The sequence below is a fragment of the Bos grunniens genome, chromosome 2, assembly GCF_055505025.1.
Source record: "Bos grunniens cultivar Pamir isolate PY7600 chromosome 2, Bosgru_T2T1.0, whole genome shotgun sequence".
Classification (NCBI taxonomy): Eukaryota; Metazoa; Chordata; class Mammalia; order Artiodactyla; family Bovidae; genus Bos; species Bos grunniens.
In genome coordinates this window covers 111,491,288-111,516,934 of record NC_141166.1, presented here as the reverse complement: position 1 = coordinate 111,516,934, position 25,647 = coordinate 111,491,288, and the positions used below count along the sequence as shown (strand labels likewise).

The window sequence follows — 25,647 nt, the reverse complement described above, 5'->3', positions numbered from 1 at the left end:
TTTATCAAAGTGGCCATGTAAGCACAATATTTAAAATCTAGTTTATTTTTGAAAAAAATCCTATTAATTTGAAAATACCTTTTAGAAAATCAAGTATTTTACAAAATAGTGTTCATATTAAAGCATGTTATTGTCAGTTTGTTATGGTTTGTGTTGACCGAGCTTTTTTATTATTTATAGATATAAATTGGTTTGTCAGTTATACAGCTGCCACTTGTCTTTTTTAATTGATATATTCTTCATTGATACACTTTTCTGAAGTTAGTAACCATGAAGCAATATGAATAATGTTGTTTTAAAAGCAGGCAGTCTTTTAATATGATTTATTTTTCTGATTTTCCCATAGTTGAGACTTTTAAAATTGACATGTATCTATTGGAATATCATTTGATTTTTGGAATTGTGAAGTTGGCATCTGACCCTCTGAGGAATCTTAGTATTCTTTTAATGCCCATCACCACCCAACTAGAATATCATATTCTTAACATTATTTTTGTGTGTATTAGGGGAATTAAGTTTGGCACATTCTCTTTCTCATATAATATGTGATAGATAGTCACGACTGACTTTAAATCTGTAAAATTTTTTACTTTTATATTTTAGGAAAAAGTATTGGGGGACGTGGCCACAAAATTAGCGACTATTTTGAAGTAAGTTCATTGAGGAATATCTTCAGTTCTTAATATAATTCTGCCATAGGCTGTTTGAACCACCAAGTCTGCTTTTGTTGATCTACTTGATTAAAGCAGAACTTAGGTACTATGTGATGTCCTGTCTTCCTAGGAACATTAAAGTTTACTTTTACTTTGGTATGGCACATCATAATTTTCAAAGGATTTTCTCCCATATTTTCTTGTAATAGGTCAGGAGATGGTCAAAGCAGGTATTAGTATTCCTGTTTTAGGTGAAGAACCTGAGAACCAGAGATGTTAAAGTAGCCTTGTTGTTTGGTCATGCAGCTGTGTCTGACTCTTTTGTGACCCTGTAGACTGTAGCTCGCCAAGGCCCTCTGTCCATGGGATTTCCCAGGCAAGAATACTGAATTGGGGTGCCATCTCCTTCTCCAGGGGATCTTCCTGACCCAGGGATTAAACTCTAGTCTCCTGCACTGGCAGGTGTACTCTTTACCACTGAGCCACCTGGGAAGCCGCATAAAGTATCCTACCTAAAGGCAAATTTTAAATGGAAGAGCCTCTAGAATTCTTTGTACTGTCAGTCAAGATTTTATTATACCAAAGCAACAGCTGAGGCCTGTGGATGGAGATTAAATAATGATAGAGATGTGAATCTAAAGAGTCCCTGAAAATAATAAACAGTGGTAAATTTAAATTTTTACCCTATCTGAAATGTTTCTTTGCCTGTACACAGATACACTTTTACCTACCATTATATTATGATATTAATGTGATTAATTATAAAATATTAGTGTGATTAGTAAAATAATAATCTAGTCTGTTGAAAAATATTTATATTTATTTGAGAGAGCAGAATTTGCTCATTGGGAGAAGGGCTGTATTTTTTATATGTATATATATATAAATGCTGGGTTGAGAAGATCCCTCGCAGAAGGACATAGCAACCCACTCCAGTATTCTTGCCTGGAGAATCCCATGGAGGGAAGAGCTTGGTGGGCTCTTCTCCATGGGGTTGCACTGAGTTGAATATGACTGAGTGACTAACACAGTCACTCTCTTTCACTCATATATATATATATATATATATGTATACACACACATATATATATATGTATATATCCTCCATTGTTTTTCTTTTTTGAGTTTACAGAATCTAAGTTAAAACAGTTGCAGACTATAAAATACACCTAAAGCTCTTTAGTTGCTGTCAGTCCCTTAGTGTTAATGTCATTAAAAATCTTTGCCAAAGGTAGGGTCTGTTCAAATAAACACATCTCAGGTGTCTTGAATGCGTACTATGTGCTGAGCATTATGCTAGGCACTATAGATTAAAAATCTAGAATAAGTTCTTTAGTTGTAGGAAGTTGTTTAATGAACACACTAGGAAGTCTCCTTTTCTGCTGTTCATACCTAATACCCAAAGATGAAGCTATTAGCAGCAAATTATTTTTGCCTTCCATTCTTGGTTCAGAAACATGAGAAACATGAGGCTTGAGAAAGCTATGGAACAGATTAGGTGGCTTCTCTTCATACGTGATTAAGTCATTCACTATAATGCATGTAAGAAAGAATCAATTTGTATTAGACTTTGTGCTGTTAAGAAGGGACTTGGTCCAGTAGTTCTTTTATAGTGCTATGAACATTTGGATACTTAACAGATCTTGGGAATGACAGTTCTGTCTTAAGATAGTTGATTAACATCTACACATCTACTTGTAAAGAGATTAAAGTTTCTTGGGATTAGAGCTCCTGCTGGCTTCACAAGCATAAGGGAACTGCTAAAATTTGAAGGAAAAATAAGACATGTTCTTTGCTTTGGGGAAATTTGTCTTTGAGTCTGCCACAAAAATAATAATATATATTTAAATTAATTCGTAATGCCATGTCTAAAACATCTTTCTAAACTTTGGTTTTATATGTGTGTATATATATATATAGTGGTGTTTCCTTTTACCCTCAGTACCAAGGTGGAAATGGCTCAAGTCCAGTAAGAGGCATACCTCCTGCAATCCGTTCGCCTCAGAATTCACATTCACATTCCACGCCTTCTTCATCTGTAAGTTTTTCCATGTGTTTTTATGTCTCAGAGGTTATATGTACTGAATGAATAATTTTTACAATTTGTCTTTATTGAGGCCTTTTATATATATGTGCTTAGTCACTCAGTCGTGTCTGACTCTTTGCGACCCCATGGATTGTAGCTGGCCAGGCTCCTCTGTCCGTGGGGATTCTCCAGGCAACAGTACTGGAGTGGGTTGCTATGGCTTCCTCCAGGGGATCTTCCCAACTCAGGGATCAAATATAAATATATATATATATATATATATATTAGCATTTACCTTTTTTAAAAAGTCTTTCATTCTATTGAGGTGAGTTGAATTCAATGATTTGATGCTGTTAAAACTTTATTTCTGAAAGTGAGATTCTTAAAGATTTTCTGAGTTAATTAGTTCCAAGAAGTAATGTTTCTATAAAAGAATGATAGGATTGGGAATTCCTTGGCAGTCCAGTGGATAGGTCTCAGCACTTTTTATTGCCGGGGCCAGAGTTCCATCATTGGTCAGGGATCTTATCAGTTAAATAATTCCTTTCTGGGAATCCTTGAGAAAAGAGTAGGCAGCTGTCAGTCTTGGATAATATAGTTTGGGGTAAGAAAAGGATCTTGGATCTAAAAATTCACTTAAAACTTTTTAGTTTTGTTTCTAATGTTTTTAAGATCCAGTTATGCATTGCTCTACATATTGGATTTTATTTACTGTTTTTTAACTTTGATTATGTGAAAGTTCATTGTATAACCATAATAGCAGTGTTGGCTTTCAGTAATTTAAAGATGAATTAAGAATTTTTAAAAATTAGAGTATGTCATGTATTCAGTTACACTGTTGTAACTTCCAGTGTTGCTTTCTAGTCCTTTCTGTAGATACATACTTTTTAATGTCTTACTCATTTTGTATCTTGGAGGACATCCTATTGCCATATACCAAGTAAAGTGTAAAACTCAAAAATAGCTTGGAATTGTAGTGATAGCATTGGTCCATGATGTAATCGACTGTTTTCAGCAAATGTATTTTAAAACTAGTGACTAAACTGTGCAACTTATCAGTAAATTCATTTTATACTACACATGGGCATGCATTAGGGCTTCCCTGATGACTCAGATGGTAAAAAATCCACCACAGTGCAGGAGACTGATTTTGACCCCTGGGTTGGGAAGATCCCCTGGAGAAGGAATGGCTACCCTCTCCAATATTCTTGCCTGGAGAATTCCATGGACAGAGGAACCTGGCAAGCTAGAGTCCATGGGGTCATGCAGAGTCAGACACGACTGAGCAAGTAACATAACAGCAACAACATGGGCATGCATTGTTGTCCCTAGTTCTAAAAGAATTCTACTGATATATTAAAGTCTTTCAGTTTTACTTTTTGAACCGTCATAAGCTGTTTTTGATAATTTTGTTTTAAAATGATGTATTTGACATTGTTATATTTAACAGATTGAAAGCATTCAGTTTTCTTTTATGGGACCAGATTGTAAACTCCTTGAGGGCAAGGCATATGTATATATATATATATATTATAAAGTTTATACATGTGACAGTTTTTGGATGAGTTTCTGAGACCAAGGCTCATACCTGTCTGTCTATTTTATCTATCTATCAAATGGCTGGTTGTCTCTTTTACTGGGCTTTGTAAGAGGGAGGTACTCAATGAATCCTTATTAAATAAACAATGATAAAAAGTTTTTAAAATTCAGTTATGTTTTGAGTTATTATCCTAATAAACACGTAAGAAATATTTAGTTGTTGTTAAGCATAAATCTATTTTTAATTCTTTTTTTAAAATTTATTCATTTTTTAATTGAAGGAAAATTGCTTTACAGAATTTTGTTGTTTTCTGGCAAACATCAAGAAGAATCTTTCCATTGTATTTTTGCTAATGTAAAATTTAATATTTTGTTAAGGTTCGACCGAATAGCCCTTCTCCTACTGCGTTAGCTTTTGGGGACCACCCTATTGTACAGCCAAAGCAGTTATCCTTTAAAATTACTCAGGTAAATAGTAATTGAGATTTCTTTGTATGACTTAGGGATAAAAAACCAGTGACCAGTTTGTGTACACAATTAAGATGTCTTCTCTTTTAAACATAATCATAAAGTAAAATTCAATATCAAGAAAGCTAATTACTGAATAACAACAAAAAAAAATTTGTAGAGAGAGAAATTGAAACCCAGTTTATTGTCAGTCTGTCCTTTGTTACACTGGTTAAATATATATTTTAAGCAAATTAAATAACCAAAACAACCATAACATGTCAGTTCTGTTTACTGATTCTTTTTTAACTTAACATCCAAGTACATATAATTGATACCTTCTTGAAGGTGTTATATTTGTTATAAGTGGATATTAAAGCAGTTTGTTTTACATGTCTGTATTTTTGTGTATCATATATGCCACACAATTGAAAATTATTTGAAAATCAGACATCTTTTGCAGTTACTTTGTTTTATGAATTTTGAGTATTGGAGTTTTCGTTTTAACTTTATATACATGTGACAGCTTTTGAAGGAGTGTCTGAAACCAAGGATTGAAAAAGTAGATCTTCTTGCTTGCCACCTTAATTGTGCAGTTTATTGCCATTACACTCTTCCTGTCAGGTCATGGCCAGACTCTGTGAATGCATCAAAACTTCTTTCTTTGGATAATCTTTAGACCAGGATTTACAAGTACATTGCTTTGAGTCAGTGAACAGCTTGTGAATGTTTTTGCCCTGTTCAAAAATCAGCTAGAGTTGATATCATATAACAGTGATTATACTGAATTTTAATGAAGAACAAACATATCAATATTCTAAAAATTTAAATGATTAACCTTTGAAAATAATTTTTTTAAGTCTGTGTAGCACTTACATTTCTGGAGATAATAAAACTTAAAACTACACTAAGACCTTTTGGGATACCCTTTACATACACAAACTCCAGTGCTATGATTTTTAGAATCAGAATTAAATCTAATTTTATGTTTACATGCAGTGATATATAGAATGGAATAATAAAATAGCTTTCTTTTATTTAGACTGATCTTACGATGCTGAAATTAGCAGCATTAGAAAGTAATAAAAACCAGGACCTGGAAAAGAAGGAAGGTCGCATAGATGACTTGCTCAGGGTAAGTAAGAAGTCATCATTGCCAAGTATTTGGCAATAGTAAAACAGTTGAGAAAATACTTAACATTTTAAAAATTTTCTATTATTGGGAGAAATTAAATCTTTTAGTGTTAAGGACATAATTGAAAATATCAACCATTTAAAGAAAAAGCTTTTATTAGCTCTTTAAATTTGAACTGAAAAGCAGTTGGAGAAATAGAAGTTTATAAAATTTTATTTTTACTTGATCAGCTATCCTAAGACAGATATCCATTTCATGGTGGTTTTAAAGTTACTTGATTTTGTTATAAACCTTTTAATGGAAACTTCTTAAAGAGACACATCAAAAAGTATGCCTTATATGTTAGTAAGAGATGAAGTAGTTGTTCTCACCCCTTGCTGCTCATTGAATCACTGGATGGAAAATATGGGAGGTACTTTATAAAAGTAACAATGATTATACTTTACCCTGAGGAATTCTGATTCTATTGGTGTGACGTAGGGCTTGGGCGTTGGTAGTTTTAAAAGCTCCTACATGGTCCAGAGACTAAGATTCCATGCTCCCAATGAAGGGGGCCCAGGTTTGATCTCTGGTCAGGGACCTAGATCGCACATGTTGCACCTAGGATCCAGCTCAACCAGATAAATAAATTAAGGGGGAAAAATAAAAACCTTCTCCAAATGATTATAATTTAGCTAAAAGAACTGTTGGTATAGAAACTCAGTGAAACCATCATCTATGATCATCCCATAATTACCGATACCTCTAAAACATTTAGTGTGCCTCTCCCGTTCCCATCCTATTCACTCTCTTACATCCCTTTACCATTGACCACTGTTGTAAATTTTGTATCTGTTTCTTCGCCTTTGTGTTTCTTATAGTTATCTTATATGTATCTTATACATTCTTAACAACATATTATTTCACTGTTTTTGAACTTTAAATTACAAAATTATACTGTATGCTCCGCTTGTTTTCACTAAACATTATATGTGGGATTGTCATTTTCATTTCACTGCAGTATAGTAAGGCGTAAATGAATATACTGTAATTTATCTTTCCTGGTCTTGCTGGACGTTTTATTTCTACTTTTTGCTAGTATGAACAGTTCTGCTAAGACACACTCTTGTACATGTCTTCTGCGGCACACGTGGAGAATTTCTCTGTGGTATATGCTTAGAGAGACATGGCTAGAGTACAGGGCATACATCTCCACTCTATAAAAGCAAATTTTCCCCAAGGTGGTTGGATCAGTTTACATTCCACTAACTATAAGCAGAAAATAATCTTATTGCTCATCATCCTTGACAAAGCTTATTAGAATCATATTTAATTTGGGGGTTCAGTTTAATGGATATAACAAGGTATTAGTTATTATGCATTCACTTTATTTTTTGAATATCTTGTAAAATATTTATTAACTGTATTTCTGTGAAGTAAATAATCATTTTTTTTGCTCATTTTTCTTAATGAGTTGCTGTCTTTTTAAAAATTGTATCAGTTTTTTTGTTGACCATATATATTGATTTTTCTCCCAGTGTGTAAATTGTCTTTTTTATTTCTTTGCACTATCTTTTGATTAGATCATTTAAAATTTATATGATTACATGTCTTTTTTTATGGGTTTCCCTGGTGTCTCAGATTGTAAAAATCTGCCCACAGTGCAGGAGACCTGGGTTTGATCCCTGGGTCGGGAAGATTCTCTGGAGAAGGACGTGACAGTCCACTCCAGTATTCTTGCCTGGAGAATCCCATGGACAGAGGAGCCTGACAGGCTACTGTCTATGGAGTTGCAAAGAGTCGAACATGACTGAGTGATCTCTTTGTTTATAGTTTGTTCCAAATTATTATCAAGGGTATACCAAAATAACTCATTGTTTTTGTCCCTAAGACCATAAAAATGTTCGTCTGTATCTTCTTTAAAAAAATTTTATAGTCTGCTTTTTCAATACAAGTTATAAATCTCACTGGAATTCATTTTGGGGTATGATGTGAAATAAGGTTTCATTTTAATTTCTATATAGAGAACCAGTTATCTAGACCATGTAATTAAGTCTGCTCTCTACTGCCAGCTCCATCATACAATCTCATTTTTATAATCTCATTTCATAAGTACCGTGTTCTCTTTGTGTATTCCTATACTGGTGCTACAGCATCTTTTTATCATTTAGCTGTTGTCTTTGGTTGTTAGTAACAGAGAACATAAACAACAGTCCTTTAAATAATATACAGGATTACTTTTTGAGAGAAGAACAGAAAGGCGGGGGGTGTTCCAAGTCAGAGCTTGAGGGTGCAGTGTCTTCCTGCCCACTGAGTTACTTGCCCCACACTAAATCCAGTTGGGGGTGGAGGCCGGTCCTTCCATAGCAGGCCCAGAAGGAAATGGTGCTGAGATAACCCATGGAACACAGTGCCCCTCACTAACATATCTGAGATAGGTTTTTCTTTTCTCTGCATACTGCTCACCTCTGAGGGGACAAGGGACCGAGTGTTTCCCTGACCCCCAAGCTATGATGGAGGCTAGGCAGGACCCTGCAGTTGTGGCCCTTGGTGCCACACTGACCATTCATCCCAGATGTGACTGAGGAGGCCCTGGAGACTGTTCATCTATCTAGACAGCAATGTCTACACGTGTGCATTTGGGCTGTTGCCACCCTGGACAAAGCCTAAGAGGCCATAGGCCTTTGAATGGAAGATGGTAAGTTTTGTGAAAATGCAATTTTATCGGTCCTGCTTTATTTCCAGCCAGGCAGAGCTTTGCTAGCAAGTAGAGACGACTGAGCTATGCAGGCCATAGGCATCTGGACAGGTTTCCATAAACAACAGTACTTTAAATGAAATACAATATTATTTTTTAAGAGAAGAACAGAAAGAGGTAACCCAGGTGTCATATGGAATCTTGTCTCCCTCAGTTTTTCTGCTCCCTCCCCTTAGTACATGGCCTTCATCTTGAAGATTATATCAAGGTACAAAATATTTATCAGAGTCACAGTTATGGTATCTGTGTTCTTAAGCAGAAGAGGAAGGAAATTAAAAATACAAAAGTTTTCTGCATAGTGTTCTTGAGTATTCCATTGAACAACTTCTGCTTACATTTCACTGACCATCATTAGCTGCAAGGAGATGGGAAATACACTAGCTAGTGTTAGATTTTCAACTCACACATACACAATTTGTTGGGTTTCTGTTCGACTTGCACATAATGATAAGGGTCTGATGCTAAATTTCATATATGTTCCTCTGAAACTATTTTATTTTACCCCTTTCCTTGGAAAACAGCTTTTTGTTAGATACATACTTTTAGATTGGCAGCTGTATTTTTCTCCCAGCATTTTTTATTTATTATACTGCTCTCTTTTGGCTCATACTGTGATTGGCATAGACCTACGGTTTTCAAAGAATGATCCCCAGACCAGTAAGCATCAACCTTACTAGCAGACTTATTAGAAATAAAGTTTCAGACTCTACTCCAGAGCTACTTATTCAGAAACTGGGAATGGATTCCCGTAATCTGTGTTCCAACAAGCTCTCCAGGTTACTTCCTGGTGACTGTACTAGACTAATCAGACTCATCTTCTGAGCTTAGAAAGAGGGACTGAGCATATGACTGCCTACAGAGTTAACAAAATTTGTATTCATGTGGCTGATAAAGATGGTGAGAACAGTTAGCTATTGGATAGGCATCTGCAGTGTTACCCACGTGTTGAATGGAGATGTTTTATTACAAAAGATGGAGAACTCACATTCATTTCTAAGTGTTAGACACTTTGTATTTCAGTTATTTCAAATGAGATAGAATGGTGTTGCTCTGTTTTAGAAATAAGATAATAGAGCAGACCTTTAAGACAACTTTAGAAATAAGGTTCAAATAATTTATTAAACTTAGCCCAGATTATATAACCTAGAGTGTAGATTTGAACCTATGGAGTATGGTACATATTCCATGTACTTTTCACTATACAACTAAGCAGCATGTAACACTGTAGTTATTCTCATGGTAAGTAAGTGTTTTAACATTTTTTTTTAGTATCACATTCAAATACTTATTAATCCTTCTCTTTATGAAATTTTTCAAAATGTATAAATATTCTTAAATGTCTCATATACACAAATTCTAGACCTTTTTCATTATCTACTTATATTGTAGGCTAATTGTGATCTCAGACGGCAGATAGATGAGCAACAAAAGCTACTTGAAAAATACAAAGAGCGATTAAATAAGTGCATATCAATGAGCAAGAAACTGCTTATTGAAAAGGTGAGTTCCCTGGCAGTCCAGTGATTAAGACTTCACCTTCCAATGCAAGAGTGTGGGTTTGATCCTGGTTGGGAAGCTAAGATCCTCACATATCCCACATGCCTCGTGGTCAAAAAACCAAAAGGTAAAACAGAAACGGTATTGTAACAAATTCAGTAAAGGCTTAAAAAAAGTCCACGTCAAAAAAAAAAAAAAGTTCAATAAATTTTCCCTCTCCTTTCACTAGTCCTATGTTTTTAAAATTTAAATGAATAAAGTTGAATGATGATTTTTCCCCCCTTTTTTTTCAGAGTACACAAGAAAAACTGTCAAGCCGAGAGAAGAGCATGCAAGACAGATTACGCCTTGGGCATTTCACAACAGTTAGACATGGTGCTTCATTTACTGAACAATGGACAGATGGTTTTGCATTTCAGAATCTTGTAAAGTTAGTCACTCTTACATTTTGAAAGATTTAGTATTCCTTTGGGTGTTTGTTATTTTCAAAGATTATAGATTTGAAATTATGTTCTATATCTACTCCTCACTACTCTTTGAAATCATAGAACTTAATACATTTGAAAGGAACATAAAAGAGGCATTACAGTTTTAGCTTTAGCACACTCCTTGATTAGTTAGTATTCATCTGTATAGTATGATGTATTATTTTAAATATGACTTTCCAAAACATAAACTGACCTAGCTTTTGTAGGTCAGTTGAGAGGGAAATTGTTAAAACTTTTAACTTTAATTGCAAGATTTGTATCTGTGTATCTTGGGGGTTTTCTGCTTAGTTTTTTGGGTTTTTTTTCCCTCCCCTCTCCCATTCTTCAGTCCTTCCTTTGGCATTTGTCTGCTCATTATTCTTGTGGGAAAGAGAGACATGTTTTCTCTCCAGTGTCAAACATAATAACTCAAAAGTCAGTTGAACTGAACATGTATGTGGCTTTAGCACTTCTGAGGTAAACTTTAAAATGGAGAAATCCATTTTCTCAAGTTGGTGGTAGGAAAGGGTAGGTTGACTATTTCTGTGTTAAGGAGCCAGGATCTATTGCTGCCCCTACCCCTCTTTTTTTGCTGGAAAACATAAAAACCTGCAAAGCAAGAGTAGTGCCAGCATCTAAATCAGCTTTCCCAGAGTCAGTCCAGTTAAATGGAGAATGTAGGCAAAGCTTTATTTCACATAGTATCACATAAACATTGCTGTTTCAAACATTGGTTCCTAGGACTTAAGTATAGAATGGTCTTGTACCTATCTCGGTTGATTTACCCAGCTTGTGTTCAACAGAACTGTTTCTGGGTGTTAGGTATTGAAGGACAGTGTCTTTGTGACGGTAGGAAGTTTGGATTTTAATTCTGTTGATAAAAGGGAGCTGTTAAAGTTTTATATAGTGTGTGGGGTCAAATTTGAGTTTTTGAAAGATAACTGATAGTAATGTGGGAATAATACTTAAAAGAACATAAATTGTTGACAATTTAGATGGAGAAGCATCCAAATGAAAGGTGATTAGGCTTGAGCTAAAATATTAACAGTAGAAGTAGAAAGTAAGAGAGTTGAGATACAACTTAAAAATTTTTAGTGTTTTTCTGAGCTGCTAAACCCAGATCTACAGTTGTCCTGGTAATGAATAAAAGAAGGTTACATAGTATAAGATTAAATATAAACTAAAATACAAATGCTGCCAACTGTTAAAATTTCTCCATTAAGCTGTCAAAGAGTAAAATTGGAGCTTCTGGACTGGTGAATGTGTGGAGATCTGGGAAGGTTATCAGGCTCAGAGAGGGTATGGAAGCTCCGTGTCTCTTCCCCCATACCTCGCCCTGTGCAGCTCTTCCATCTGGCACCGACTGCTGCTGCTGCTAAGTTGCTTCAGTCGTGGCCGACTCTGTGCGACCCCGTAGACGGCAGCCCACCAGGCTCCTCCGTCCCTGGAACTCTCCAGGCAAGAATCCTGGAGTGGGTTGCCATTTCCCTCTCCAATGCATGAAAGTGAAAGTGAAGTCGCTCAGTTGTGTCCAACTCTTAGCAACCCCATGGACTGCAGCCTACCAGGCTCCTCCGTCCATGGAATTTTCCGGCAAGAGTACTGGAGCTGTTTCTGAGCTATATCCTTTTATAATAAAGCAATAACCCAGTTTTAAGAAATTACTTGTATATTTTTCTTACTAATAAGCATTTACTGAGGGCCTACTGTATGTTGTTACATATATATTTAGTATCAAACGGTTAATCAGTGTATATTTTTTAAGCTGTGATATAACCCAAAATAGTTGGAGGATAAGAAGAGAAATAAAAATTAGTAATATTAAATTAATAATCTCTAAACTGTATGGTCATTACTGAATAATCAGTCACTATATATATATGTGTGTGTGTATATGTATATATCCATTAGAGTAATTCTTTCATTATTTCAGTAGGATTATTGCTGCTTATTTTTATTAATCTTGATTGTACCCTAAACTAGCTTTAAAACTAACTTTTTAAATAAACTGAAATTATTCCTACTTCCAGTAGAAAACTGGATTAAAGTCACATTCTAACCTTGCTCTTCTTGAGACTTTTCTCCAACATTTTGCTCTTTTACTTGGGTGCTCCTTCATTCCTTCCCTTCTTTCTTGTTCTGCACTGCCTTACTGGGATCATGGGACTCTGAAACATGTGTAAAACAAGTCTTTGTCGGTAGAGTGGAAGTTCTCTAGTCCTGGTCTGAATAGGGGTGAAGGAGTGAGGAACTGAAATTTTTGACTTATTCTAAATCTGAGTACCATCACCATGGAGGTTATGTGTTTTGGGGTTTGTTTTCTTTTTTTTTACATTAAAAGAATTATACACTGTGACAAAGTGGGATTTATTCCTGGTTTGAGAATGGGTCAGCAGAAAAAATCAGTGTGATATGTCACCTAATACAATGAAGGAAAACAAAATCATCTCAATTGATACAATTAAAGAATTAGACAAAATTCCACATCCTGTCACAATCACCATTTAGTTTTTTAAAAATTTTTCCTAGTGTGGTAAGGTGACCTAAGAGGGAAGATAATTATATTAGAACAGGCTTAAGATGTTGTATGAGAGGATGGTTTTTAAAAGCTTCAACTGGAAACAGTAATATTTTTATTTTTATTTTTTATTTTTTATTTTTTTTAGTGAAAGTGAAAGTTGCTCAATCGTGTCCAACTCTTTGAAACCCCATGGATATACAGTAATATTTTTAGTTAAATTAGTTGCCCATTTTTCAATGCCATCTAAATTTTTCTTGGTGTTTTCTCTCTTTAAAGTGTCAAAATTCCTTCTTTCTTCCTAAATTTCTAAGGTCAGTTTTTGTTTCATTTCAATATACCACTTAGCCTTCCCTGAAATTTAACAGATACATTTAGAAAATAACACTTTATTAATAAATTCACATTTGTCTTTTATAAGTTTTTCTTTAAACAGTGGTGAGATGAATGTATAAAACCTCCTTAATTCTGTTATTTCTTTTTTTCAATAGTTGATTTATTTTATTCAAGAAATATTTATTGAATGCCTAGCATGTGCCAGTCACTGTGCTGGGCACTTAGGGTACAATAGGGTATAAAATAATTGTCTGTCTTCTCATGGAGTGATTTAGTCTAACCACACATATTGAGATCAAGTGTCCATAGATATATGTGTTAGAAAAGAGAAGATGGGGAGCTACAAGGTACTGTGAAGTTATATGTGGCAACACATCTTTCTCATCCAGGGGGTTTAGGGAAGACCTCATTTAAAAATGTATGTTCCCAATGAGAAAAGGACAATGAGAAGGTGTTGGTTAACAAGAGTGGGACCATAACGTTACATGTTTATATTATGTGATTTTTCATGTTTACTAATGTATTTTCATGTTTTAAATGTGAAAAGTAAAGGAAGGTTAATTTTTTTCCACATTTATTTTTATGTAGGCAACAAGAATGGGTGAATCAGCAAAGGGAAGATATTGAAAGGCAAAGGAAACTTCTAGCCAAACGCAAACCTCCCACAGCTAATAATTCTCAGGCACCCTCTACCAATTCTGAATCAAAACAAAGGAAAAACAAAGCAGTCAATGGAGCAGAAAATGATCCCTTCGTTAGACCAAATTTACCACAACTGTAAGTTTGCATTTTTAATTTCTTTTTTTTTAAGTGTTGCCAGTGAGCATGAATGTTAGTAGTGGGTGTTATTAACAATTAAATAGTAAAAATCATCATGGCCAGGAAGGAAAACAGTATTGCAAAAATTTACTTCTAAATGAATAATAAGCCTCCAAATCTGAATTCTACCTAAGTGGAGATTTAGTAATCCTGTTTTAAAATGGAGACTTGGGTAGCTAAGAGGAAGCTAGAGTTCACTTTTTCTTCTGTGTCTGTGAATGAAGTAGAGTCACTTGTCAATTTTGATTATTTTAGTTCAGTATTCCTCTTAATGTTCCTTTTTCTGAGAAACTGTTGGCTTAAGTAAGCTGACATATTTTTGTCAACCTATGAAGGCAGCACATTCAGAGGTTATAGGTATTGTTTTTCCCCTTTCTGCTTTGGTTTCTAGGTTTCCTGCTTTAATGGTGAACTACTTTTTATAATTCAGAAGTTGGAGACATTTAAAAAATAATTATATGCTTATCATAGGAAATTTGAAAAATATGAAAAAACAATAAAACAATAAAGACCAAGATCCTATCTCACAGAGAACAATTCAGTTCAGTCACTCAGTCGTGTCCAACGCCTTGCGACCCCATGAACCACAGCACGCCAGGCCTCCCTGTCCATCACCAACTCCCAGAGTCAACCCAAACCCTTGTCCATCGAGTTGGTGATGCCATCCAACCATCTCATCCTCTCTCGTCCCCTTCTCCTCCTGCCCTCAATCTTTCCCAGCATCAGGGTCTTTTCCAATGAGTCAGCTCTTCGCATCAGGTGGCCAAAGTATTGGAGTTTCAGCTTCAACATCAGTCCTTCCAATGAACACCAGGACTGATCTCCTTTAGGATAGACTGTTTGGATCTCCTTGCAGTCCATGGGACTCTCAAGAATCTTCTCCAACACCACAGTTCAAAAGCATCAATTCTTTGGCCCTCAGCTTCCTTTATAGTCCAACTCTCACATCCATACATGACCACTGGAAAAAACACCATTGTTATACTTTCTGTATATAGATGCAACCTAATTTATATAGTTTTTCTGTTTTATAAGACTTTATATAAGTTTATGTGAGTGGAAAATACATACACACACCCTCTGCTTTATGTTTTAATATGCTTCTCCTTTGTTGAAAGATACTGTTTCATCTGTGCTTTGAAGCCCATCCCCTGCCACATCAGGGACCTCTTCTGTTGATACCTCCTTTATCGTATATCTTCACCCTTGTGCTGTCCACTGGTTCCTTCCTTTTAGGAACAAAACAAAAAACTCTCTATCAATTAGAAATCTCTCCGGTCTCCATATTGTCATCTTTATAACTAGGTTTCCTGAAAGACTTTCCTTTGCTTATAGTCTCTGCTACCTCACTTTCCATTCTCTCTTTTATTGACTGAAATTGTTCTTTTAAAGATTATGTCCTTGATGCTAAATGCCACAGACATTTGAGTCTTTAACTTGGCAACATTGAATATTGTTGACTACTTATTTTTTCTGAAAAGACACTTTCTTGCCATAGTTTTTGATAACCATTTTTTCTGATTTTCATTTTAACTTAATCTGACTACATCTTTGAAGTCTCTTCTGTGGACATCATTTACATTATCAATTTGTAAAGCATAGGATTTTTAAGGCTCTGTCCTAGGCCATCTTACCACTTGCTCTGTGTATTCTCCATGAGTATTAGCTACTCCTAGGGTTTCAGTTGCCCTGTTTATGCTGCTGACACCCAAACTTCTGTCTCCAGCCTACTTTTCTCTCTTGAGTGTCAAATGTTTATATCTCAGTCTTGAATGTCATATCCTTGCTTAATTGGTATTGGTACTTAAATGCCTCACAAGTGCCTCTAATGGCAGCCTATTCAAAACTGTATTTACTAAACACACAAAACAAAAATGGTATTTATTATTATCTTTCCCATTTCAGTCCTCCCCCACCCCCTTTTCCCCCCCTCTCTTTTTCTCTTTTCTCTCTATGCACACACATACACACACTCCTTGCCTCCTCCTGTTTTCTTAGTTAGTAAATGGTACCACCATCCTCTCAATTCCACATACCAGAATTTTGGTTGTTACAGGTTTTAAATCAGGATTCCATTTATTTTTCTTAATCCATTTTTATTATCTTTTAGTTAATAAATAAGTGGTGATAATCTTATATTTTAAAGTCCAAAATGTGCTTCCATCTTTTAAGTCCTTCCTGATTTGGGCAAGGAGGGGGAGGGGGCTGTTGTGACTTGCAATTAAATCCTTTGGCTATTGATATTTTAAAAAAATAACATGACTTCATTTTCAAAGATGGGTAAATTTGTTGCTTTTAAAAGAGTGGATGGATAGGTGAGCAATTATACAGAAGGTGGTGTGTAAGCTTAATTCCACCCCATAGACATCCAGTCTTCACTCAAATGTGTCCACTGCCATTTCTCACTTGGGTTCTTTCTTCCCACCCCCACCCACTCTGACATCTTTCAACTTTGGTCTAGGTCATCTTATAGTCAGAGTCCTTTTTTTTCCAAAATAAAAATACAATCCTTTTTTTTTCTTCCCTGTAAACCTAACATAATTCTACATTGCTTGGATAATATAGTCCAGAAAGTACTTTTGACCTGGCAGCTTCTGACCTCTCTTGCCTCATCTTTTATCATTGACCAGTGCCTCCCATTCACCACCAACTTTTAAACTCCAGCCCATTGTCATAATTTCTGTTCATCTTTTAAATCCCATACTAAATATTGATTCCTCTTGAAAGCTTCTCCTTGACCCTTGAAGGATAAGACTCAGTTATCACTTGAGGTATTCAGTGATAACCTGATACTCATACCTCTGTATTCAGTCACAGCATCATCATCCACTCAGTTAATGACACTGGAAACATCCTAGATGTTTGCCTTTTCCTTGTTCTCTGTGTCTGTTTACATAACGTTTTTGTATCTTGTCCATCTTCACTACCACTATCTTACTGTACGACTGCTGCTGTCTCTCTTTTTTAACATCAGTTACTGTTTCTTACCTTTCACCTGATGTCTTTTTCATGTCTAACCTCCTTCACTAGCGTTTAAGATAAAATTCACTCTCATGAAGACCCTTTATAGGCCTTCTGATTTCTCTCCTTCTCCAGTGTCTTCCTTAGGCATCTGCGTTAAATTCTTTCAGTGCTTTAAATGGACTCTGCTTTACTTGTTTCTGCACCTTGGTATATCTTGTTCTTTGCCTTTCTTTACCTGTTCCATTTTCTATTTATCCTTTATGACTTGCCTTGTATGTCAGTTCCAGTAGTAAATCCTTTTTGACCTTTTTTCTTCCTAGTTTCTTCCCCATTTCCCCTCGAGTTAGGTACCTTTTGTACCTGCGCCTGTCAGTATTGGAGCTCTTATCTCTCCATCTTCTCTCTATGCCCCCAGTATCTAGTACAGTGCCTGGCATATAGAAAATGGTCAGTAAATACTAAATTATAGTACATAAGCATATGATTGAATTTCATTTTCTCCTTCTCAAAAGACCATTTTTCTAGTTTGCCACAGGTGTTTTGCTTCTCTAGCTCTAACAGTAGTTTATTAGTCGTAGATTATCTCACTTCCATCTCAGTTAATTGCATATGTTGACTTAGAACTAACTCTGAAGTTATACTGCTGTGTTCTTAGAGTGGCAGATGAAGTAATACAACATAGCAGTTGTATTGCATCCTTACATAAGTACAGATTTAAATAAGGAAAAAAGTGACAGAAACACTTTGATTCATATATATTAATTTGATTTTATCAGCCATGCATTGCAGTAGTCTTCTAAAACTTTTTTTATATCCGTTTGTGCAGAACATCTAGTAAAGTAATTGGAATAGAGGTCATGAATCTTTCATTATTTCTTTATCAAGAAATTAAAGTAGAAAATAGGACTTCCCTGGTAGTCCAGTGGTTAAGAATCCGCCTGCCAATGTTCAGCCTCTAGTCGAGGAAGATTCGACTAAGGGCAGTTAGCCACAGGGCAGCTAAGCCCATGTGTCACAGCTCCTGAGCCTGTGCACTCTAGAGCCCATGCTCTGCAACAGAGAAGCCACCGCAGTGAGAAGCCTGCACACCACAACTAGAGGGTAGCCTCTGCTCACTGCAGCTAGAGAAAGCCTGCACAGCAACAAAGCCCCAGTGCAGCCAGAAAGTAAGTACTATTAAAGAAGGTTACTGCTGTGTAGTGCTTAGGATTTTAAGCTCTTTAGTCAGATGTGGAATCCAACCTTGACTTTTCCAGTTTTATTTTTTATTTTTTGGTAAACTGTTTTATGTCTTAGAGCCTCCACTTCCTTGTGAAAGTACCTATGTCATAATGTTGAAAAGATGAAATGAGATGAAGCTTATATAGTACTTGCATGGTTCCTGGTTCTTAACTATTTTTTTTTTAAATTTTATTTAATTTTTAAACTTTACATAATTGTATTAGTTTTGCCAAATATCAAAATGAATCCACCACAGGTATACATGTGTTCCCCATCCTGAACCCTCCTCCCTCCTCCCTCCCCATACCATCCCTCTGGGTCGTCCCAGTGCACTAGCCCCAAGCATCCAGTATCGTGCATCAAACCTGGACTGGCATCTTGTTTCATACATGATATTTTACATGTTTCAATGCCATTCTCTCAAATCTTCCCACCCTCTCCCTCTCCCACAGAGTCCATAAGACTGTTCTATACAATACTGTCTCTTTTGCTGTCTCATACACAGGGTTATTGTTACCATCTTTCTAAATTCCATATATATGCGTTAGTATACTGTATTGGTGTTTTTCCTTCTGGCTTACTTCACTCTATAATAGGCTTCAGTTTCATCCACCTCATTAGAACTGATTCAAATGTATTCTTTTTAATGGCTGAGTAATACTCCATTGTGTATATGTACCACAGCTTTCTTATCCATTCATCTGCTGATGGGCATCTAGGTTGCTTCCATGTCCTGGCTATTATAAACAGTGCCACGATGAACATTGGGGTACACGTGTCTCTTTCCCTTCTGGTTTCCTCAGTGTGTATGCCCAGCAGTGGGATTGCTGGATCATAAGGCAGTTCTATTTCCAGTTTTTTAAGGAATCTCCACACTGTTCTCCATAGTGGCTGTACTAGTTTGTATTCCCACCAACAGTGTAAGAGGGTTCCCTTTTCTCCACACCCTCTCCAGCATTTATTATTTGTAGACTTTTGGATCGCAGCCATTCTGACTGGTGTGAATTGGTACCTCATTGTGGTTTTGATTTGCATTTCTCTGATAATGAGTGATGCTGAGCATCTTTTCATGTGTTTGTTAGCCATCTGTATGTCTTCTTTGGAGAAATGTCTATTTAGTTCTTTGGCCCATTTTTTGATTGGGTCATTTATTTTTCTGGAGTTGAGCTGTAGGAGTTGCTTGTATATTTTTGAGATTAGTTGTTTGTCCGTTGCTTCATTTGCTATTATTTTCTCCCATTCTGAAGGCTGCCTTTTCACCTTGCTAATAGTTTCCTTTGATGTGCAGAAGCTTTTAAGGTTAATTAGGTCCCATTTGTTTATTTTTGCTTTTATTTCCAATATTCTGGGAGGTGGGTCATAGAGGATCCTGCTGTGATGTATGTCAGAGAGTGTTTTGCCTATGTTCTCCTCTAGGAGTTTTATAGTTTCTGGTCTTACATTTAGATCTTTAATCCATTTTGAGTTTATTTTTGTGTATGGTGTTAGAAAGTGTTCTAGTTTCATTCTTTTACAAGTGGTTGACCAGATTTCCCAGCACCACTTGTTAAAGAGATTGTCTTTAATCCATTGTATATTCTTGCCTCCTTTGTCAAAGATAAGGTGTCCATATGTGCGTGGATTTATCTCTGGGCTTTCTGTTTTGTTCCATTGATCTATATTTCTGTCTTTGTGCCAGTAGCATACTGTCTTGATAACTGTGGCTTTGTAATAGAACCTGAAGTCAGGTAGGTTGATTCCTCCAGTTCCATTCTTCTTTCTCAGGATCGCTTTGGCTATTCGAGGTTTTTTGTATTTCCATACAAATTGTGAAATTATTTGTTCTAGCTCTGTGAAGAATACTGTTGGTAGCTTGATAGGGATTGCATTGAATCTATAAATTGCTTTGGGTAGTATACTCATTTTCACTATATTGATTCTTCCAATCCATGAACATGGTATATTTCTCCATCTATTAGTGTCCTCTTTGATTTCTTTCACCAGTGTTTTATAGTTTTCTATATATAGGTCTTTAGTTTCTTTAGGTAGATATATTCCCAAGTATTTTATTCTTTCCGTTGCAATGGTGAATGGAATTGTTTCCTTAATTTCTCTGTTTTCTCATTATTAGTGTATAGGAATGCAAGGGATTTCTGTGTGTTGATTTTATATCCTGCAACTTTACTATAGTCATTGATTAGTTCTAGTAATTTTCTGGTGGAGTCTTTAGGGTTTTCTATGTAGAGGATCATGTCATCTGCAAATAGTGAGAGTTTTACTTCTTCTTTTCCAATTTGGATTCCTTTTCTTTTTCTGCTCTGATTGCTGTGGCCAAAACTTCCAAAACTATGTTGAATAGTAATGGTGAAAGTGGGCACCCTTGTCTTGTTCCTGACTTTAGAGGAAATGCTTTCAATTTTTCACCATTGAGGATAATGTTTGCTGTGGGTTTGTCATATATAGCTTTTATTATGTTGAGGTATGTTCCTTCTATTCCTGCTTTCTGGAGAGTTTTTATCATAAATGGGTGTTGAATTTTGTCAAAGGCTTTCTCTGCATCTATTGAGATAATCATAGGGTTTTTATTTTTCAATTTGTTAATGTGGTGTATTACATTGACTGATTTGCGGATATTGAAGAATCCTTGCATCCCTGGGATAAAGCCCACTTGGTCATGGTGTATGATCTTTTTAATGTGTTGTTGGATTCTGATTGCTAGAATTTTGTTAAGGATTTTTGCATCTATGTTCATCAGTGATATTGGCCTGTAGTTTTCTTTTTTTTGTGGCATCTTTGTCAGGTTTTGGTATTAGGGTGATGGTGGCCTCATAGAATGAGTTTGGAAGTTTACCTTCCTCTGCAATTTTCTGGAAGAGTTTGAGCAGGATAGGTGTTAGCTCTTCTCTAAATTTTTGGTAGAATTCAGCTGTGAAGCCATCTGGACCTGGGCTTTTGTTTGCTGGAAGATTTTTTATTACAGTTTCAATTTCCATGCTTGTGATGGGTCTGTTAAGATTTTCTATTTCTTCCTGGTTCAGTTTTGGAAAGTTGTACTTTTCTAAGAATTTGTCCATTTCTTCCACGTTGTCCATTTTATTGGCATATAATTGTTGATAGTAGTCTCTTATGATCCTTTGTATTTCTGTGTTGTCTGTTGTGATCTCTCCATTTTCGTTTCTAATTTTATTGATTTGATTTTTCTCCCTTTGTTTCATTGATCCTGGATCTCTGATTTTTACCTCTAGTGAGATCTTTTTGCCTAAGAATACCCTTTAGTAATTTCCTTTTAGTGTGGGTCTATTGGTAGTGATGTCTCTCAGTTTTGGTTGGTCTGAAAATAACTCTTTTGCCTTCATTCTTGAAATATTTTTACTGCTTTTAGGTTGGTGGTTATTTGAAGATAGAATCTTACTGTCTTCTAACTTAAATTACTACTATTGACAAGTCAGATGACTCTGTAGAAAATGATCTTAAATGGAGCAGAAGCAATATTTGGAGATTAGGTAACTATTTTAAATAAATGAGCAAGATCAGTCTATAGATTCATGAAGGCCAGAGAATTCCAAGTAGGATGAATAAAAAGAAGTACTCAAACACATCATAATGAAATTTCAGAAAATCAAGGAAAAGAGAAAAAATTCTCAAAAGTGGCCAAACAGGGGGACTTCCAGTGGTTTAGACTCTGCTTCCACTGCAGGGAATGCAGTTTTGATCCCTGGTTAGGTGATTAGGGAACTAAGATCTGACAGGCCATGAGGCACAGCAAAAAAAAAAAGGGGGCCACCAAAAGAAAAAAATATTAAATGCAAAAATTAAGGGAAAAAACATTCTAGACAGATGGCAATTGAAAGAAAACCATATTTATAGCAGATACAGTAAAATTTAAACCAAAAAATTATAAGAAATAGTGATTATTTCATAACTATAAAAGTTTAAAATCACCAAAACATACAATAATTCTAAATTTGTATGCATAACAACATGCCCTCAAGATAAAAAATTGACAGTATTTTAAGGATATATGGACATATACACAAATTATAATGGGAGAATTCAACACATACATTTCTTAGTAATAGAACATATAGATAAAAATAAAACAATATAAAATAGAAACACAGCATGAGTATAGAAAATTTCAGTGGGATTGACAGGCTTGACTTAATGAGCATGTTACCCCCTAACATTTATAGAATATATGTTCTTTTTAAAAATGGACTTTTATAAAAATTGACCATGTCGAGTCGTATAACAGGTCTAAGCAAAGTTCAAAGGATTGAAAGAGTTTTATGTAAGACTGACATTGTTTCTTCCTTTAAATGTTAGATAGGACTCATGGGTGAAACTTAATGGATTGAAATCATATAAAATATGTTCTCTCATCACAGTGGAATTAAACTAGAAATCAGAAACAAAGATAGTGCAAAAGTCTCATCGGAAATGAGAAGATATTTTTAGATGAATGATGGTGAAAGTGCTACATGGCAAAAATTATTGAGGTAAAACTTTTATCAGAGGATGAGCAGAATTAACCAAGAAAAGGAGGAAGAGAAAAATAAGAGCAGAAATTTTGATACAGGAAATAATCATAAAATACAGAGCATCAGCCAGTCCAAAAGGGATGTCTATGGGTTTTATGTGGGTGAGGAAGGACTAATAAAATTGAAAACAAGAAAGAGAGAAAAGAATCATCATCAGGAATGAAAGAAACAATGTTATTATAGAATGTACACATACTTAAAGAAAAAAATATTATAAATGACTTGAATTTAAAATTTTTGTGAAATGGATAAATTTCTAGAAAAATACAAGTTACCAAAATTGACACTAGAACAAACAAAATCAGATAGTTCTGTAACTGTTAAAAAAATTGAATCTATAATTAAAATCTTTGATCATAAAAAACTCAGGTACAGATGATTTCATCTATGAATTCCACTAGCCATTTAAGGAAGAAATAGTGCCAGTCTTTCAAAACCTTTTGAAGAACAGCTAAGGGAGAAATACTTTCAACTTAATTTTAGGCCAGCAGTTATAGTGTTGAAATTCAAGAAAGACCATACCGGAAAGGAAAGTTATAGCCTAATTTGTCATGGTGTTGTTTAGTGGCTAGTTCATTTCAGTTCAGTTGTTCATCAGTGTCCGACTCTTTGCGACCCCATGAATCGCAGCATGCCAGGCCTCCCTGTCCATCACCAACTCCCAGAGTCTACTCAAACCCATGTCCACTGAGTTGGTGATGCCATCCAACCATCTCATCCTCTGTCTCCCCCTTCCCCGTCCTCAATCTTTCCGAGCATCATGGTCTTTTCCAGTGAGTCAGCTCTTCGCATCAGGTGGCCAAAGTATTGGAGTTTCAGCTTTAGCATCAGTCCTTCCAATGAACACCCAGGACTGATCTCCTTTAGGATGGACTGTTTGGATCTCCTTGCAGTTCAAGGGACTCTCAAGAGTCTTCTCTAAAACCACAGTTCAAAAGCATCAATTCTTTGGCGCTCAGCTTTCTTTATAGTAAAACTCTCGCATCTGTACATGACTACTGGAAAAACCATAGCCTTGACTAGATGGATCTTTGTTGGCAAAGCAATGTCTCTGCTTTTTAATATGCTATCTAGGTTGGTCATAACTTTCCTTACAAGGAGCAAGCGTCTTTTAATTTCATGGCTGCAGTCACCATCTGTAGTGATTTTGGAGCCCCCAAAAATAAAATCAGCCACTGTTTTCCACTGTTTCCCTATCTATTTGCCATGAAGTGATGGGACCAGATGCCATGATCTTAGTTTTCTGTATGTTGAGCTTTAAGGCAACTTTTTCACTCTCCACTTTCACTTTCATCAAGAGGCTCTTTAATTCTTCTTCACTTTCTGCCATAAGGGTGGTGTCATCTGCATATCTTAAGGTTGTTCATATTTCTCCAAGCAATCTTGATTCCAGCATGTGCTTCCTCCAGCCCAGCGTTTCTCATGATGTACTCTGCGTATAAATTAAATAAGCAGGGTGACAATATACAGCCTTGACGTACTCCTTTTCCTATTTGCAACCAGTCTGTTGTTCCATGTCCAGTTCTAACTGTTGCTTCCTGACTTGCATATAGGTTTCTCAAGAGGCAAGTCAGGTCTTGTATTCCCATCTCTTTCAGAATTTTCCACAGTTTATTGGGATCCACACAGTCAAAGGCTTTGGCATAGTCAATAAAGCAGAAATAGATGTTTTTCTGGAACCCTCTTGCTTTTTCGATGATCCAGCAGATGTTGACAATTTGATGTCTGGTTCCTCTGCCTTTCCTAAAACCAGCTTGAACATCTCGAAGTTCACGGTTCACATATTGCTGAAGCCTAAGTTGTGTCCAACTCTTCTGCAACCCCATGGACTGTAGCCTGCCAAGCTTCTCTGTCCATGGGATTTCCCAGGCAAAAATACTGGAGTGGATTGCCATTTCCTTCTCCAGAGTATCTTCCTGACCCAGGAATCGAACCCACACCTCTTGCTTTGGCAGGCAGATCTATTACCACTGAGCTGCCAGGGAAGCCCTATTGATAAATGATAGTCTAATATCATTTATAAAAGTAAATGCAAAAATATTAAATAAAATATTAGCAACCCCACATATAATACATAAAAATGAGAATTTCTCAAGACCAGTTTGGATTTATTTTAGGTATGATAGCTTGGTTTAAAATAAGAAAAATCAATGTAATTTTCACATGAAGAGAAAGATTATATGGTTATCTTAATAGATTCCAAAATAAAAAATAATAGGTAAAATTCAGCATCGATCTGTCTAAACTCTTAGCAAGCAACCGATAAAAGATAATTTCCTTAATCTGCAGTATACATCCAGTTTTCTTTTGGCTTGCATGTCTACATGCTGTGTTTATGGGTCACCATGTCCTTGTGTGCCCTGTTTCTTCCTCCTGGCTGCTTTCTGTTGCTTCTGTTAAACCGGTTCAGATATTACCACTTATGTGCCTTTTCCCAGTTTCCTTCCGATAAAAGTTGTTTTTCTTTACACTGTGTACTCATAGCTGTATCATCCAAGATAATCACTGTATTTTAAGGTCAGCTAATTAGTGATATTAATCCCATTTTATCCTTTCTGTTGAGCACATTCATAAGTCCTGAGGATTAAAATGTGGCATTTTTGGAAAGTCATTATTCTACCTACACAGCCTCCCCTCTGACCTAAGATTCACTTCTTTCCCACATGCAAAATTCATTTATCCTATCTGCAAAGTCTTGTCAACCTCATTACAGCCTTAACTCCACGTTAAAAAAACCTTACCTAAATCTCATCAACTTAGAGATTCTA

At 35.7% G+C, this 25,647-nt stretch overlaps 1 protein-coding gene across 8 annotated transcripts in view; it reads left to right on the top strand.

Annotated features, from left to right (window-relative positions):
• TLK1 (tousled like kinase 1) overlaps nucleotides 1–25,647 on the top strand; it is a 180,922-nt gene that overhangs the window by 119,007 nt on the left and 36,268 nt on the right. For 4 of the 8 annotated variants that reach the window (XR_015147590.1, XR_015147591.1, XM_086357553.1 and 1 more), the window contains 7 exons: nucleotides 604–650; nucleotides 2,596–2,691; nucleotides 4,597–4,686; nucleotides 5,708–5,800; nucleotides 9,927–10,037; nucleotides 10,328–10,464; nucleotides 13,944–14,132. Coding sequence is in view for 6 of the 8 variants with exons in the window: in XM_086357553.1 (XP_086213679.1) it covers nucleotides 604–650; nucleotides 2,596–2,691; nucleotides 4,597–4,686; nucleotides 5,708–5,800; nucleotides 9,927–10,037; nucleotides 10,328–10,464; nucleotides 13,944–14,132 (763 nt within the window). In the remaining 2 variants the exon portion in view is untranslated. The remainder of the gene's footprint in view (nucleotides 1–603; nucleotides 651–2,595; nucleotides 2,692–4,596; nucleotides 4,687–5,707; nucleotides 5,801–9,926; nucleotides 10,038–10,327; nucleotides 10,465–13,943; nucleotides 14,133–25,647) is intronic. The other 4 variants (XM_086357566.1, XM_086357576.1, XM_086357558.1 and 1 more) reach the window with 3 other exon arrangements.